Source organism: Aricia agestis, chromosome 4 (assembly GCF_905147365.1).
Source record: "Aricia agestis chromosome 4, ilAriAges1.1, whole genome shotgun sequence".
Classification (NCBI taxonomy): Eukaryota; Metazoa; Arthropoda; class Insecta; order Lepidoptera; family Lycaenidae; genus Aricia; species Aricia agestis.
In genome coordinates, this window is record NC_056409.1 from 19,809,846 (window position 1) to 19,823,719 (window position 13,874).

Genomic DNA, 13,874 nt, shown 5'->3' on the forward strand with positions numbered 1-13,874 from the left:
GCCAAAATAAGGATACAGGATTATCCTTTCACAGCTGTTAACGATTTTGTTGTATACAACAAGTTGCTAAAAATTAATGTATGCAGAAAGATAGCTGCCTTTTTTCTTTTTTATAATTAATTACATTTAGAAAAGTTGCTGTACTAGCTTCATTTAATCTTTCGGGCTGAATTTTCTTAGTATCACTCAGCCGACACGCACCTCGTGCAACCGCAGCGGTATATCGGTGACGTTGCCGCGCACGTTGATCTGCCGCTCGAGCAGCACGCGGCGCGCGGTGGGCGGGGCCAGGCCGAGCAGGTTCGCCACCGCCTCCACCGCCTCGCTGTCCTCCGCCGCCAGCGTCGTCCGCTCGCCGTCCACATCCTAGACAAATATATAAATAAATATTTAGCAATATTACTAATACTGTATACAATGGATACGCTATAAAATGTTTTTTCATTGTTTGATACATTCGAAAAGTTGTTCGAAAGACAAAGACAAATCATTATCACCTTATTTGTAACATAAGTTTTTAGTAGTTATTGTTTTTGGTATTTAAAACCACGGAAATTTGGTATTTAAAACAAACTGTTTGGATTAAAAAATAAACAATTACAAAGTAAAGCATTCTGACATTTAAACTTTTTGAGAATACAAGTAAACTATTTCAGACGAAATCTGCGGCACGGAAACAAGTGTCGTCATTTTCACATCATTATACTGCGTATTCAAACAATAATAGACACAGCCACTCCACTCACCTGGAACTGTATATTCCCCAGCCACAGTATGGCGGCCAGCACCTTGAACAGGCCCTCGCACATGTGCGGCGGCACCTGCAGCACTGTCAGCGCTAACTGCAGCGCCTCCAGCTGGCCGGCCTCGCGCCGCGCCTGCGCCTGCGCATCCTCCGGCCGCAGATACGTGAACTGCACGCCGTCGCGTAGCCGTAAAGTGTTGCGGAGCTCCGCGTTGTGCTGGAATAAAGTAAAATGGCGTTATAACTTGTACTTCATAACTTTAAATTACACTAACGATTGTAACGCAACATAAGTAATTGATATTATTCTAAGGGTGGGTTGCACCAACTTATTTAACTATAACTTTAACTTTAACCATAACAAAATGTCAAATGAACTGTCAAATCCTTAATAAAAGCACAGAATAGATAATAGTACAAGTACAGAAGTCTCACTGCTTTGATGTTCACAAATGCCGCCGATTTATTTGCCTACATAAGTATTATTAACAACGGACCGCACGCGAGCAGCCGACATTGAGCTCTCTGGCGCCGCGCGAAGGTCGACTTTATTTCACACCTTGTGTGTGTTGTTGACTATATTCCGAAAATAGGGTTGTCAAAATCAAATAAGTATAAATACCACGCAAGGTATACATACGGAAACTGAGGTAAATGAATACCGAACATATAAATCAATTTACACAGACACGACACCTGATTTTCTTTTGATGTAGGTAATTAGGTATGGATTATATTATTATGTATAATGTAAGTATATGCAGCTACCACCTACCACCTATTTTAAATAAGCATATTTATTATAATTAAGTATAAAACATTTGTGTGTACTTATATTTAATAATATTATTATTGTCATAGATTTAGGTACCATGACAGTAATATAAATTTGCCTTTTTTTCATTGTCCCAACAATCGGCTGCAATGCAGTATTTTTTTTGATAAGTTTTGCCAATTAAAATATGACACTGCGTAAGAGGCGCGCGCGTGCGCCACGAGTCAGTTCGCGGCAACCATTGAATCGCCCCGACGTCGGGGAGTCTCGTATGAACTTGTAGCTCGGCGGCGGAACGGCAGAGTGACACCCCCCTGGTAAAAGTCCATAATGGATGCCATATTTAACTATAACCTTAACCTTAACTATAACTACGCCTCTGGTGCAACCCACCCTAAGGTATCTAAAGTTACTTTTAATAAGATCATAATTATAGGAACGGTAGTCTGTAAGTCTGTGACGCATCATGAAACACGTAAAAAACGTATAAAAACATCACGATATTTCTCTCAAATATATAAATTAATCTTTTCTGCTTGACGACCGTAAAGTAGTATGTGGCGGTAGCGGTACCCACAATTTGCCTAATAATCCTGCATGGCGCTATCGAAGTTTTGGAAAACGGCAAGTTATATACATTATACAACGTCTGAAATGACGTTTGTGGGCTTATCCGAGCATGCTATCTCACTTGGTCGGAAGATCTTCCTTTTCCACTCTCATTGCTAAAACAGTATAGGAGTTGGGACCTACCTTGGCGCCTTCTACCAGGTGGTAGAACACGTGATAATTAGTCTCTCGTGGTGCAGGGCCGGTGATGCGGGCTCGCTCCAGCAGGAAGTCGCGCAGCACGGCGCCGCGGATGCCGCCGCGGTGGTCGAGTCGCACCTCCACGAACTTGCCGAAACGGGACGAGTTGTCGTTGCGGACCGTCTTCGCGTTACCTGTGAAGTGTAAACTAAATTAGGTCTAATGTAAGGGTGCAGTAAGGAGCTTTCTCGAATATATACGCGAGGTCCCAGTTTTAGAGAAAGGTCCTTTAACACTGGTGATTTGCATGCGAGTTCCAGGAGACGCGATTGTGAGACGATCTCGACATGCCTTATCGCCAGTGTCCTAAATCCTATTCCCAAAAAACTATGCGTACATCGTACTATATAAATATACCATGGACAAAATGTGTTACAATATTATGTTTTATCGAATGTCGAAAAAACACATTCAACGCTTTACGTAACGCCAAAACCTAGGCCGTTTATCTACAAGTGCAGAGTAAAAACAGAGCAAAATACTTGTAAATACTACAGCCCTATAGCTGTCTATAGACAGTAGACTGTGAGTGCGGTGAGGCATTGTCTGGGCCGCTTTTGTTTGACGCGATCCAATTCAGAGCAATTGGAAAACACAACGAAGACGGGCGAATAGTACGACGTCACGAATCACGAATCTTTTCATATTTTACAGACGCGACAAAAAAAGCGCAGCAAAAGTAAATTATATATTACTCTATTTATGCTACAAAAAAAATACGAATTGCTTAAGAAGGGTGGGTCTCCGTGATCCATGGACAAATTCGATAATTTAGCGCTAGCCGCTCTTTCTTGTCGACAATGCACAATTGCACATATTATATGTGTACATATTATTGCTATTTCGAGGCACGCGATAGCAATATTTTTGTGCGCGAAAGAGACTAGCAGCCATGAGTTGTACGAATTTCTGCGTTTCCTGCGACCGAACTATGTAGCAATTGCCATTAACTCACACTTTGACGACGTACGCGTAAGGTTGATTTTGTTTCAACATTTTTGGGAGTACGTATTATGGCCGAAGCCATCCCGCACATTACAGTGACTCACCGAACGCCTCGAGCACGGTGTTGGCCTCCAATATCTGCTGCTCGGCCCACGAGGCCTGGCCGCCGGCCGCGCACAGGTACTGCAGGATCAACTTGGTGGTCTCCGTCTTGCCCGCGCCGCTCTCGCCAGATATCACCACCGATTGGTTCTTCTCGCCGTTCTGGAATATTCCCATAGATTTTGTAAAGAACACTGCGATTAGGTTAAACATATTGAAAAATCTCGTTGCAAGCTTCAAGACAACTTTGGTTTTTAAACCACTAGGCAACATAATAGCTTGCAGAAGTCCAGGGGTTCTTATTGTTTCAAGCCTTACAGTCAAACAAAGAGAATTTCTCCATCCTGCGGCGATCGGACTTTGCATAGACAATAGACATTTGAGTGGTAAGTATTGTAGTCTGATAAGTGATAGATTACCTGTAACGAGCTGTAAGCGGATTCTGCCAGCGCGAACACGTGTGGAGGTAGGCTACCGAACGCCTTGCCCCGGTAGTTTTGCATGTGCTCCTGAAAAAATGCAATTCCATATTTTATGTTCATCACATAGGAATTATTCCAAAAGACGAAGCTGTGGTACCAATAAGCTACGGTAAAAATTCATTCCGAAATCTATTGTGACGCTCGAGTAATTTACCCATTGTAAGCTCTAGAGTAGGTTTTGAAACGAATTGTAGTACTTGTGGTCGTGACACAGCTCTTTCTGAATAGGCGGCCGGTAATCCTTTTTTTTTATTGGGCTCATGCCTAATGTATCTAATAATCAATTTATCTTAGCTTTTGCGACTAATCAGTAATAAGAATTGTTAAGTAAGTTTACAAACCACGGTCGGATACGAGAAAAGTTAGTAAGTACGCATCCACCTAAAATCTAGATTTATGCCCCAATTTCCAAATGAAACAGGTCAGAACCCGGAATATGAAAAACATTTTTGATAGAGTATTCATATGCCCCTCTAATTAACGTCACATGTAAATTAAATTCCAGCGAGATTTTTAATTAAACATTTCTGCTTTAATTCTAATTTTGATATTACACGGAAACGGTGTAACGATGGGTGGAATGGAATTTTTTATCGTTGCAATTAAACGTGTACCCATGGGCGTACCCAGGTAGGCGCAGAGGGGGGGGGGGGGGGTTTGAGGAAGTTGCCCCTCCCCCCTGCAAGATAAAATAAACGTCACTGGCAAGTGGGAATTAAAAACGTGTTAACTCTTCGCAAAATGAAGTGTTGAAAACAAAATATATTTTTAGTCAGATTACTTCCCCTACCCTAGCTAATATCCTGGGTAGACACGTCCATGCCATGCGTGTACCTGGTTACCAGCTTTAAAAAAAAGTCGGACTAACCAAAAGAAGGAAATAGCTGCAAACTTCAGTCTAAGCTATATTTATTAGACTAAACTTTAGAGATAGCCCAACTATCATAAAACAGGTAGATGAAAGGACATTGCACTTCTTCATTTCTCCCTGACAACCCTACGCACGTATAGCGAGTCTCCGTAATCGTGAAACCTTTTTCCTGTTTACTGGAACATTAATAATAATTATTATCAATGTCTGTTAATATGTAATGATGCAATTCAATAATTGCAATATGGACATGGTATATGTATCGGTAATACGGAAAAGGGTCATTTTTGTTTTTAACCGTTGATTAATTGCTTAATTATTTTACATATAAAACTATATTAGAAAAAAGTTATACAAGATTTATTTTTCTGGCATAGAGGAAAAGTCACATCACACATGAAAGAGAAAGAAAGCGGCCTCCTACGTAGATATTATAAGTAAGACAGTAGCATAAAACTAATACAATCTCAAGTAAGTATCACAATTCACAATCCAATATTAAAAAAAATATCAATAAATATTTCATATCCGCTATTGAAGATATAATAATAGCTCCCACACCGGTTTCGGTGACGGTGGCCGGTTTCATTGAAACCAGGCCAGCTACGCAGGAGTAATTTTATAGTGACCAAGTGTGTGCGCAGTACACAAGAACACTCTCTATTCCTTTACTCTCATGACCCAGGGGGACGGCTTTTTACATGCCCATCCGACGCATGGAACATCTTACCTGTCAGACAATCAGGTGATCAGCCTGCATTGTCCTAACCAAACTTGGAAATAACACGGGAATCGAACCCACGACCCCCGAGTCAAGAGCCGCGCTCTATACCACTAGACCACGGAGGCGTATTGAAGATATACTATACATTGCAGTCTACATTATTCGCTTTCTTCCACATTTCTCAAGGTGCAACAATAGGAGTAAAAACATTGAAAGTGAAGAGGAACTGAGGTTTCCGCGACACTTTCCTACAATGGTTCCGTATTGAGGATATTGAATAAAAATACGTACATACTTATTCTAGAATATGTAGTTTCCATGCTATTGGAGGAACGGAAATAAGACCTATATGCAGAAAAATTGAAACCAGCGAGTCTGGGAAATGTGATATTTTATAAGTTGACTCGTAATAGTTTTGCACATTAAAGTTTCTGCTAGAATGTAACATCCTTCAGCGTTTTTTATTATCCACCTAATATGTACCTATTACAGTTTGGTTACATAATTTAAGTAAGCTAAAAAGTATCTGTTAGTATTTAGTCCTTATTTACCATGCCAAACTTTAGCAAAATTGTTCAAAACTAGATTTTGTGAGATAGACGATAGTAAACACACTCACAAACTTTCGTCTTTATCTAATAGGAAAGCAACAGCACAGACAGTAAACAAAAAGTTTTCAACGCTTCTGCATGCTTCTGTCAAAATTCTGATAATTTAACGTGTACATTGTACAACATGTCGCATTATTTATTAGTTTATATAATGTGCTTTGCGCGCATGACAGACAAAAGATCGACAAAGAGAATAACTAAATGGAAAGGCCCAGTCGGGAAAAGAAAAGTTGGAAGACCTAGAGATAGATGGGTCGACGAAATTAAAGATATAGCCGGCAAGGATTGGATGGGAGTGGCATCAGACAGAAAAACATGGGAAAAGTTAGAGGAGGCCTTTATCCGTAGAGGAGCCATGCCAATAAACTAAATGAAAAATAAAAAGGATAAAAGGGGTATACTTACTTAATAAAAATATTGTGTTTTTTAGTTTTGTATATAAAATATATTCTATTTAAGTTAACAAGTGTGTAAAGCATGGAAATAAATGGCTTTATTATTATTATTATTATTATTATGTGCTTTTACCTCTACGGCTAGGGTTGCCAACTCTCGAAAGGACTCAAAAGTATAGTTTTTAATATATGAGAAAGAACATAGTATCAGGACCATTTCTCTCTTTTAATTTCATAAAGAAGTCATTAATAAGCCCAGTGTTAATCCAAGCGATTTTCTTCGAACAGATAATATAATTGTCCTATCCAACTTCATCTTACAATTTTTCACTAAGTCAATATAATATTATGCAATCATTATTAGTTTTTGAAAAACCGGAGAAATTATCGGTCTCCGGGAGGACGGGAGGTTAAGAGGATTCCACACCGCCGTTTTTCCATACAAACGCTGTCCCCTGTTTCCTCCCTGGATAATGCCGGTAGAGTTATGATTTTTTCCTGAATATCTATTGCCACTATTAGCATGTCCCTATGTTTTCTTTTTTTTTCACAATTTAATTATTAAAAAAGATAAGAACGTCAAAAAACCCAAAAAAAATGTCCAGATTTTCCTCTGTGTTCAAACACCCAGAAAACAAAACTGGCTAGAATATACAAAAAAATAAAACATAGGAACACAGCTCAAGCCTTGCTTTAATTCTTAATGAAAAAATTACTTAAATCGGTTAAGTTTTGGAGAAGGAAGCGGACAACGAATCGAAGATTTTCTATTCTTTTATTAGAACTTTTGTCGTGTTGTCTCTATCGCGCTCTGCGGTGGGAGACTTGAGATTGGTGAGACAGCAATACATTTTCAAATACCTATTTTCAATTTCTCTCGCCCCTGGTGTATCCTCTTAAGCATTATTACCGGAGTCTCCCGGGCAATCCGGGAGGGTTGGGAACCCTACCTCTACCTCTGCTCTGACTTTTGCGTAATATACTCCCTATTTAAGTTTATTACTTTTAAAGAGTAACAAGTTTTGATAAACAATTATTACTAATTGACTCACCGTGTTATAACATCCCAACTCCTTATATGGGTTGACCGCAACCAGGATAGACCCGGTGTATGTCTGTATGCAGTTATTAAGGAAATTCTATAGTAATTAATTACACATAACACGTCTTGTCCCTACGGACCCTACCATATTTAGTCAAACAATAATATTATCTAATTTAATTTTATTAATCGAAAAGAGCTTGTTATTATGTATAACTTGTTATTATGTTCTTGTCTTTTGCCTTAAGTTATGTTCAGGACGCAGGCTATAATAATATTGTTAGTGCGATGAAAAAAGAACACTGGCTAGTGGCTAGTAGAATGTAGAGTTTGAAAACGAACACACAAGTCGCATTCAAATATTCTTTTTTTTTTTTATAATAAAAATAAATATTTAAATATCAATACAAAATATGACAACTTTTTCTAGCAGATAGTGTCCAAACTCCATTGTTTTTTCTTCAGCTCAGAAATATATATTTTACTTGGCCTTTGTTCCGGCTGGTATCGTTGACTCCAGTCAGAAATTACAACTATTCTAATCTTTTCAACCATATGTGCTGTCATGTCAGAGACATAATAACGATAGGAGAAAAACCGTCAGAAAGGAGGTGAGAGTCAAAATGACTTCTAGTATTTCAGCTTGAGATGACCATTCGATATGTCGTAAACACTCGTTAAGGCTGGCCGCATACACACGTTTTCCGTATTCGATTTCCCGATGTGGAATTACGATTGGGAATTTGGTGAGACTAGCGCAAACGCGCCGGCTCGCACTTGAAACGTACGTGCCGAATTCGTTCCGTTCGGGAAGAGCGAACGTGTGCGCCTAGTTTTATGTACTTCCAACTGCATTCGGATTTCCGAATACGGTAAACGTGCATATGCGGCCACTTTCCAGCCTAAAACTGTGTGCCGTTGTCCAAAGGATACGTATATGAGGTCTCGCAGGTACCGGCGGCGCAGGTTGTCGTTGATGGCGTGCTCCGTGATCTCCGGCATCATGGTCATGTCGGGCACGCCCTCCGCCCCCGCCCCGCCCTCCGCCTCCCGCTCCTCCATGGTGCCTGCAACAACATATTTAAATACTGTTAGTACGATACAGGTAGTATAGTAGACATGGCAAAAAGCGATGCCAAGAAGTGAGAGAATTTTTTTAGTGAGAATCATGGGCGTACCCAGGTTCTGGGCCGGGGGGGGGGGGCAAATTACCCAGGTTCTGGTGGCAGGGGGGGGCAAATCACCCAGGTTCTGGGCCAGGGGGGGGCAAATCAGATTTTTCTTAAGCTATGTGTTTATAAAGAATAAAAAATTTATAATTTTTAGTTGTAAAAATATTGTATTGCAAACAAATGGCAAAAATTCGTTCTTAATTTTACTAGATAATATACTTAGTAGGAACGTCAACATGATCCAGGGGGGGGCAGCTGCCCCCCCCCCCCTCGGTACGCCCATGGTGAGAGTCAAAGATTCGAGGCTACTTGTTTGTATAAATAGGTTTAACTTTAAAATTTTTGGTTGTCGGCAGTCTGACAGGCTCTGGCTAGTAGAGTAGGCATAGAGAAGCTAGCGTTTACGGATACTATAATGATAAAATGGGCTTATCACTTTTACACATTATTTGTATGATAGTAACTTTGTTCTTCGTTTGTGCAAAGAAAACGTTTATCACAGGGGAATCGCAAATTTTTTGGTAATTAAAAACTTTATCTTTTTTCGAGAGTCAAAGTACCTCTACAAGATAGACCCAACAAAATTCGTCAAGCGACTCAAACGTGAAACCGTGAGTTACTAGGTAAACAAATAATAATTAAACTCCCCCTCAGATAACTGTTGCTATATCTAGCAGCAAATTCCTTAATAATAACGACAAATGAGCGCATCAAGCACAATTAAACGAAGCGAACGTTTTTCTAGCAATGTATACGCAATTATTGTTGGCTCACTCGAGCAAATCTGTGTGGGATATTAGTTTCCAACGGTAATGTACTTTTAAACGGCCACGCTCACTTGGGACGCTAGTCTTTTCCGCTCTTTACACTGGATAAGTAGCCAAATAATACGCCAGAGTCTGTGACTCCACCTGTAACTTAGGCCGATATAAATAGTCAGTAATCAAGATGCATCTCGGACTCAAGACACGGTTCAGGCTCTGTGATTGGTTGGCTGTCAAAATTTGGACCAATCACAGAGCCGAACCGCGTCTTGAGACGGATCGCATCTTAAGTACTGACTATATACCGGCCTTAGTGTGACAGTGCACGTGTGTCAGCACGTGAAGGTGTTGTTTTAAGCTACGCACACGTTATGACGGGACGCAGCGGGGAGAGCCGCATCGTTCATCAAGTTTTATCACCCATCGCGTGCTCAGAAAAGTTGTATTAAAAATGCGCCTCGTCACAATGTGTGCGAAGCTTTACAATACAACAAATATAGAGACTAACATAATAATATATTATATAATCAATACCGTTTATCTCTGACCACAAGTCCAAAATCAGCTTCTTGTAGAGATTTATAGACATGAAAATGTAGCTTTGTAGCCACTAGTGATCATCAGAAAAAAGGTCCTGCAGTAGTGGACAAACAAAATGATTGTTGCTAACTAATAAACACAAATACTTTCTTATCATTACAAATTGTCACAATTTAATTACATTTCACCCCAAGCTGTCCAATCAAACCACAATAAAATTTCCTCTAACACCGATACTGATATCCCAGAATAAACAAGGATAATAGTGATGTGGCAGAGGTCCATGACACTGCTACTCGTATCGATAAAATTGGACTTAATGGCAGCAGCTAGACACATAACACTGGCGCGTCCACACTCTACAGTCTCATGCTGTTCATAGTTATTCTGCCTCTGAATTGCAGCAATGAGTAAGTAATGTTCTCCACAAATAAAGGCACTATCAAAATAGTCTAAGGGTCAATTAACATTGCGACATCGCCAGGCGTTGCGATGCATTTCGAGCTATTGTAGTTTGGAACAGGCAGCCTGACACCGCGAGCGGCAAGTCTGTTAACTCAATGTGTATCTTCATGTGTAGTAAATAAAGTTCCATTTTTAAATGACTCATTTAAAAGTCCATCGCATAACGCATTGCATCGAACACTTTGCAATGTGAACTGACCCTATGTCATCTAGACGCATATAAACATTGGCGCGGGCGTCGACAGTCTCATACAATTCATAGTTGTTTTACCCCTGACTTTCATAAAGTAATCCTTATGTCATTTACATAAAGGTGGTGTCTAAATAAGTGTAAAGGGCAGGACGAACAAGTTTGAAGTTATCGAACGGATGTGTCACTCGCGGATCGTACGTCGCGCACCCTCGCAATATCGACTTTAGTTTTATCGTTAACAATTTTAGTACTAAGTACCATAAGAGTTAAGACATTCTGTCAATTGTGGTACTGGTGCTTCGATAATAGCAATGTGAGACATCGATAATATTTACTGTAAAAAGTAATTAATAACGTAGCTATGTGTATTATTATAACAACAATAATAATACTACTTATGTGAAATAATCACACTGTCCAATGTCCATTTATCCAGATTCCAGGCCCATTATAAACCTATGTAGCCTGATATAAAAATAAATAAATAAACGTATAGACTTGTAAAGAGAGTTAGAGTCTTAACTAGATTATCGACATCGGTTGTGCATGTTACAGACACTTCATAATCAAAAATCAAATCAAATCAAAATATTTTTTATTCAGAGTAATTTTTTTACAAAAATATTTCTGAACGTTGATACTAAGGTGCCTACCACCGCGCCGGTTCGGGAACTAACCCGGCGAGAAGAACCGGCGTAAGAAACTCGCACGGGGATATCTTTTATTATAAAAAATGGAAAATTACAATTTAAACATATACAATGTGTCCCGACACCGGTGTCCGATCCTTTAATGTCATGATCTATGGCATATTTTATCGACAAATTGGTCCTCAAATTTTATCTCTCTCCACGGTTGTAAAATGGCAGCCATTTTAGTTTTTCTCGGGCTTTCACACTAATCTGACCAGTACTTCTCATGTAAATATCCTATGAAGATAAAAAAGGTCTCATTTGATAGCTATAGGTCAGATTAGTATGAAGCCAGAGATTTTTTTTTCAAAAGTTAGTAAAAATAAATATTTGAAAGCCAATTTGTCACTAAAATATGCCATAAATCATGAGTTCGATTTTTTTTCCCGAAAGCCCGAGAAAAACTAAAATAGCTGCCATTTTACAACCGTGTGAGAGAGATAAAATTTGTCGATAAAATATGCCATAGATCATGACATTAAAGGATCGGACACCGGTGTCGGGACACATTGTATAATACACCAAGGCTTTAAATGAATATGTCAATGGGCCTTGGTGCACTATATTATATGTTTAAATTGCAATTTTCCATCTTGTAAGAGATGGCCCCGTGCCGTAATCATTTATCATGGATATCCAACTTGAATAATTAAACTAAAGAGTGGCCTTAAGTTAGACATTAGAATGTCGCACCGACAAAATAGCTTTTGAATTTTCTTGCTTATAGCCTTGTCTTTAGTCCTTAACATACTCTTGTGCACAACACTATAGTAGGTACATCTGAAAGCTGAAAGCAAGAACTATTATGAACTATTTGCTTGAACATTGCCCAAGTTTACACAGATGATATTATAACCGCACTTGTTACACAAAGTATAAAGGGTTTTTAGAGTTCTATTCAACGCTTGTTGTTATTTGACTATGAAAGATTTATCAAAAGCCAAATACAACTAATAACCAGAGCGCCTAGCCAAGACCTTTTCTTTATCGCTTCTTTACAAAATCGCCGATTAAAATGTATGGAATTGACATAACATTAATCGAATGTCGACTTAATTTTATCGAACGCTTAAGTCAATTTCATACATTTTGATCAGACATTCTTTAAGGAAGCGATAAAGAACGTGTTGACTAAAGGGCCTGAGCTATCACTACACAGTATAAAACAAATCGTTTAATAGGGACAGACGTATACGTCCCTATCAGCGGATTTTGATGTGGTTATTTTCATGGATTAATTTAGGAGATGGGTTTATAATATGCATTTTAAATATGTATATCGCATAATAAATTATGTGTACCTATAATGGCAAAACAACGTTTGCCGTCCCAGCTAGTAACTAGGTACCACAAAGTTTCATCAGTAGCTACTAGCTTAATTAAATAACTTCAACGTGGTCACAGAATAACGTGGTGGAGAAAAAACATGTTTCGCCATATTTGTACTAGATCAGCTGCCATCACAGATAATGTTGATAAAGGACATTAACGAGGCTTTAATACCTTATCAGGTACAGGAAGGACTTTTATATTATTAACGATATTTACACAGTTAATCCATACTTGACATTATAAATGCGAAAGTGTGTCTGTCTGTCTGTTCCCTCTTCACACCCATGACCCAAGCCGCTGAACCGATTTTGCTGGGAATGGAGACGCTTGAGTCCTGCGAAAGGACAAAGGATACATTTTATACCGGAAAATGTACGGTTCCCGCGCGACAAACAAATTTTGGCGCAACGCAACGGAGTCATGCGCACAGTATAGCAATATGACATATTAGGGACTAGGAATATTGCTATACTGTGTCATGGGCGTCATCTAGTAAGTAGTAACTTATAATTTATGTGCTTTTCAACCTTTTTTATGATGAGACCCTGGTTAGAAAAAATATTTCGCGACCTGAAAAAATATTTAAAAGGCTTTTCTTCTTTATCATGAGTATTATTATTAAAATTCTTAATACATCAATCTTTTTCGACTCGTCCTCTAGCGACCTAGAGGTCGAAAAACGCTAACTTATACGGTAAATTCACTTTTCAACCTATGAGATAGATTAGGCAGCAACCTTTATTATTTTAAGTTAACCGCAGTGGAAATCCTGAATACAATTATGATAAATGCGAAAGTCTATCTGTTTGTTTTCTTGTCACGCTAAACCGCTAAAACGATTTAGATGAATTTTGCATAGAGCTACTTTTAGTCCTGGAAAATTTGAGCGCAGCGAGGCTAGTTGCGGGCAGCGTCTAGTATTTTTGAGAGCTCAATGATTGAAAGTACAGTATCTTTTCTGACTGTACAAAAGCACTGAACTATCATTTGGATTACCATGCGTGCAGCGTGTGTGATGGTAGCAAGCAAAACAACTTCATTAAATGTAATTATGAAGACTGAAGTTTCTGATCATTGATCAATCATAAGACGGAAAGGGGCGTCCCCCTTATGTATTATGTATTTGGAAATACATAATATATGATTATACATCAGTAATCCATCAGTCATATTAAGATAACGGATGTATGTAGATTGTAGCTAAGATTCATATA

The 13,874-nt window shown here is 39.0% G+C and overlaps 1 protein-coding gene across 1 annotated transcript in view; it reads right to left on the reverse strand.

The window, feature by feature from the left end:
* The window catches only part of LOC121725936 (myosin-I heavy chain), a 90,598-nt gene that overhangs the window by 17,962 nt on the left and 58,762 nt on the right, over positions 1 to 13,874 (reverse strand). The window contains exons 3-9 of the mRNA XM_042113135.1: positions 8,436 to 8,569; positions 7,513 to 7,575; positions 3,797 to 3,886; positions 3,380 to 3,539; positions 2,274 to 2,464; positions 747 to 962; positions 202 to 366 (exon numbers count right to left, since the gene is read on the reverse strand). Of these exons, the coding sequence (XP_041969069.1) occupies positions 202 to 366; positions 747 to 962; positions 2,274 to 2,464; positions 3,380 to 3,539; positions 3,797 to 3,886; positions 7,513 to 7,575; positions 8,436 to 8,564 (1,014 nt within the window). The 5' untranslated portion in view covers positions 8,565 to 8,569. The remainder of the gene's footprint in view (positions 1 to 201; positions 367 to 746; positions 963 to 2,273; positions 2,465 to 3,379; positions 3,540 to 3,796; positions 3,887 to 7,512; positions 7,576 to 8,435; positions 8,570 to 13,874) is intronic.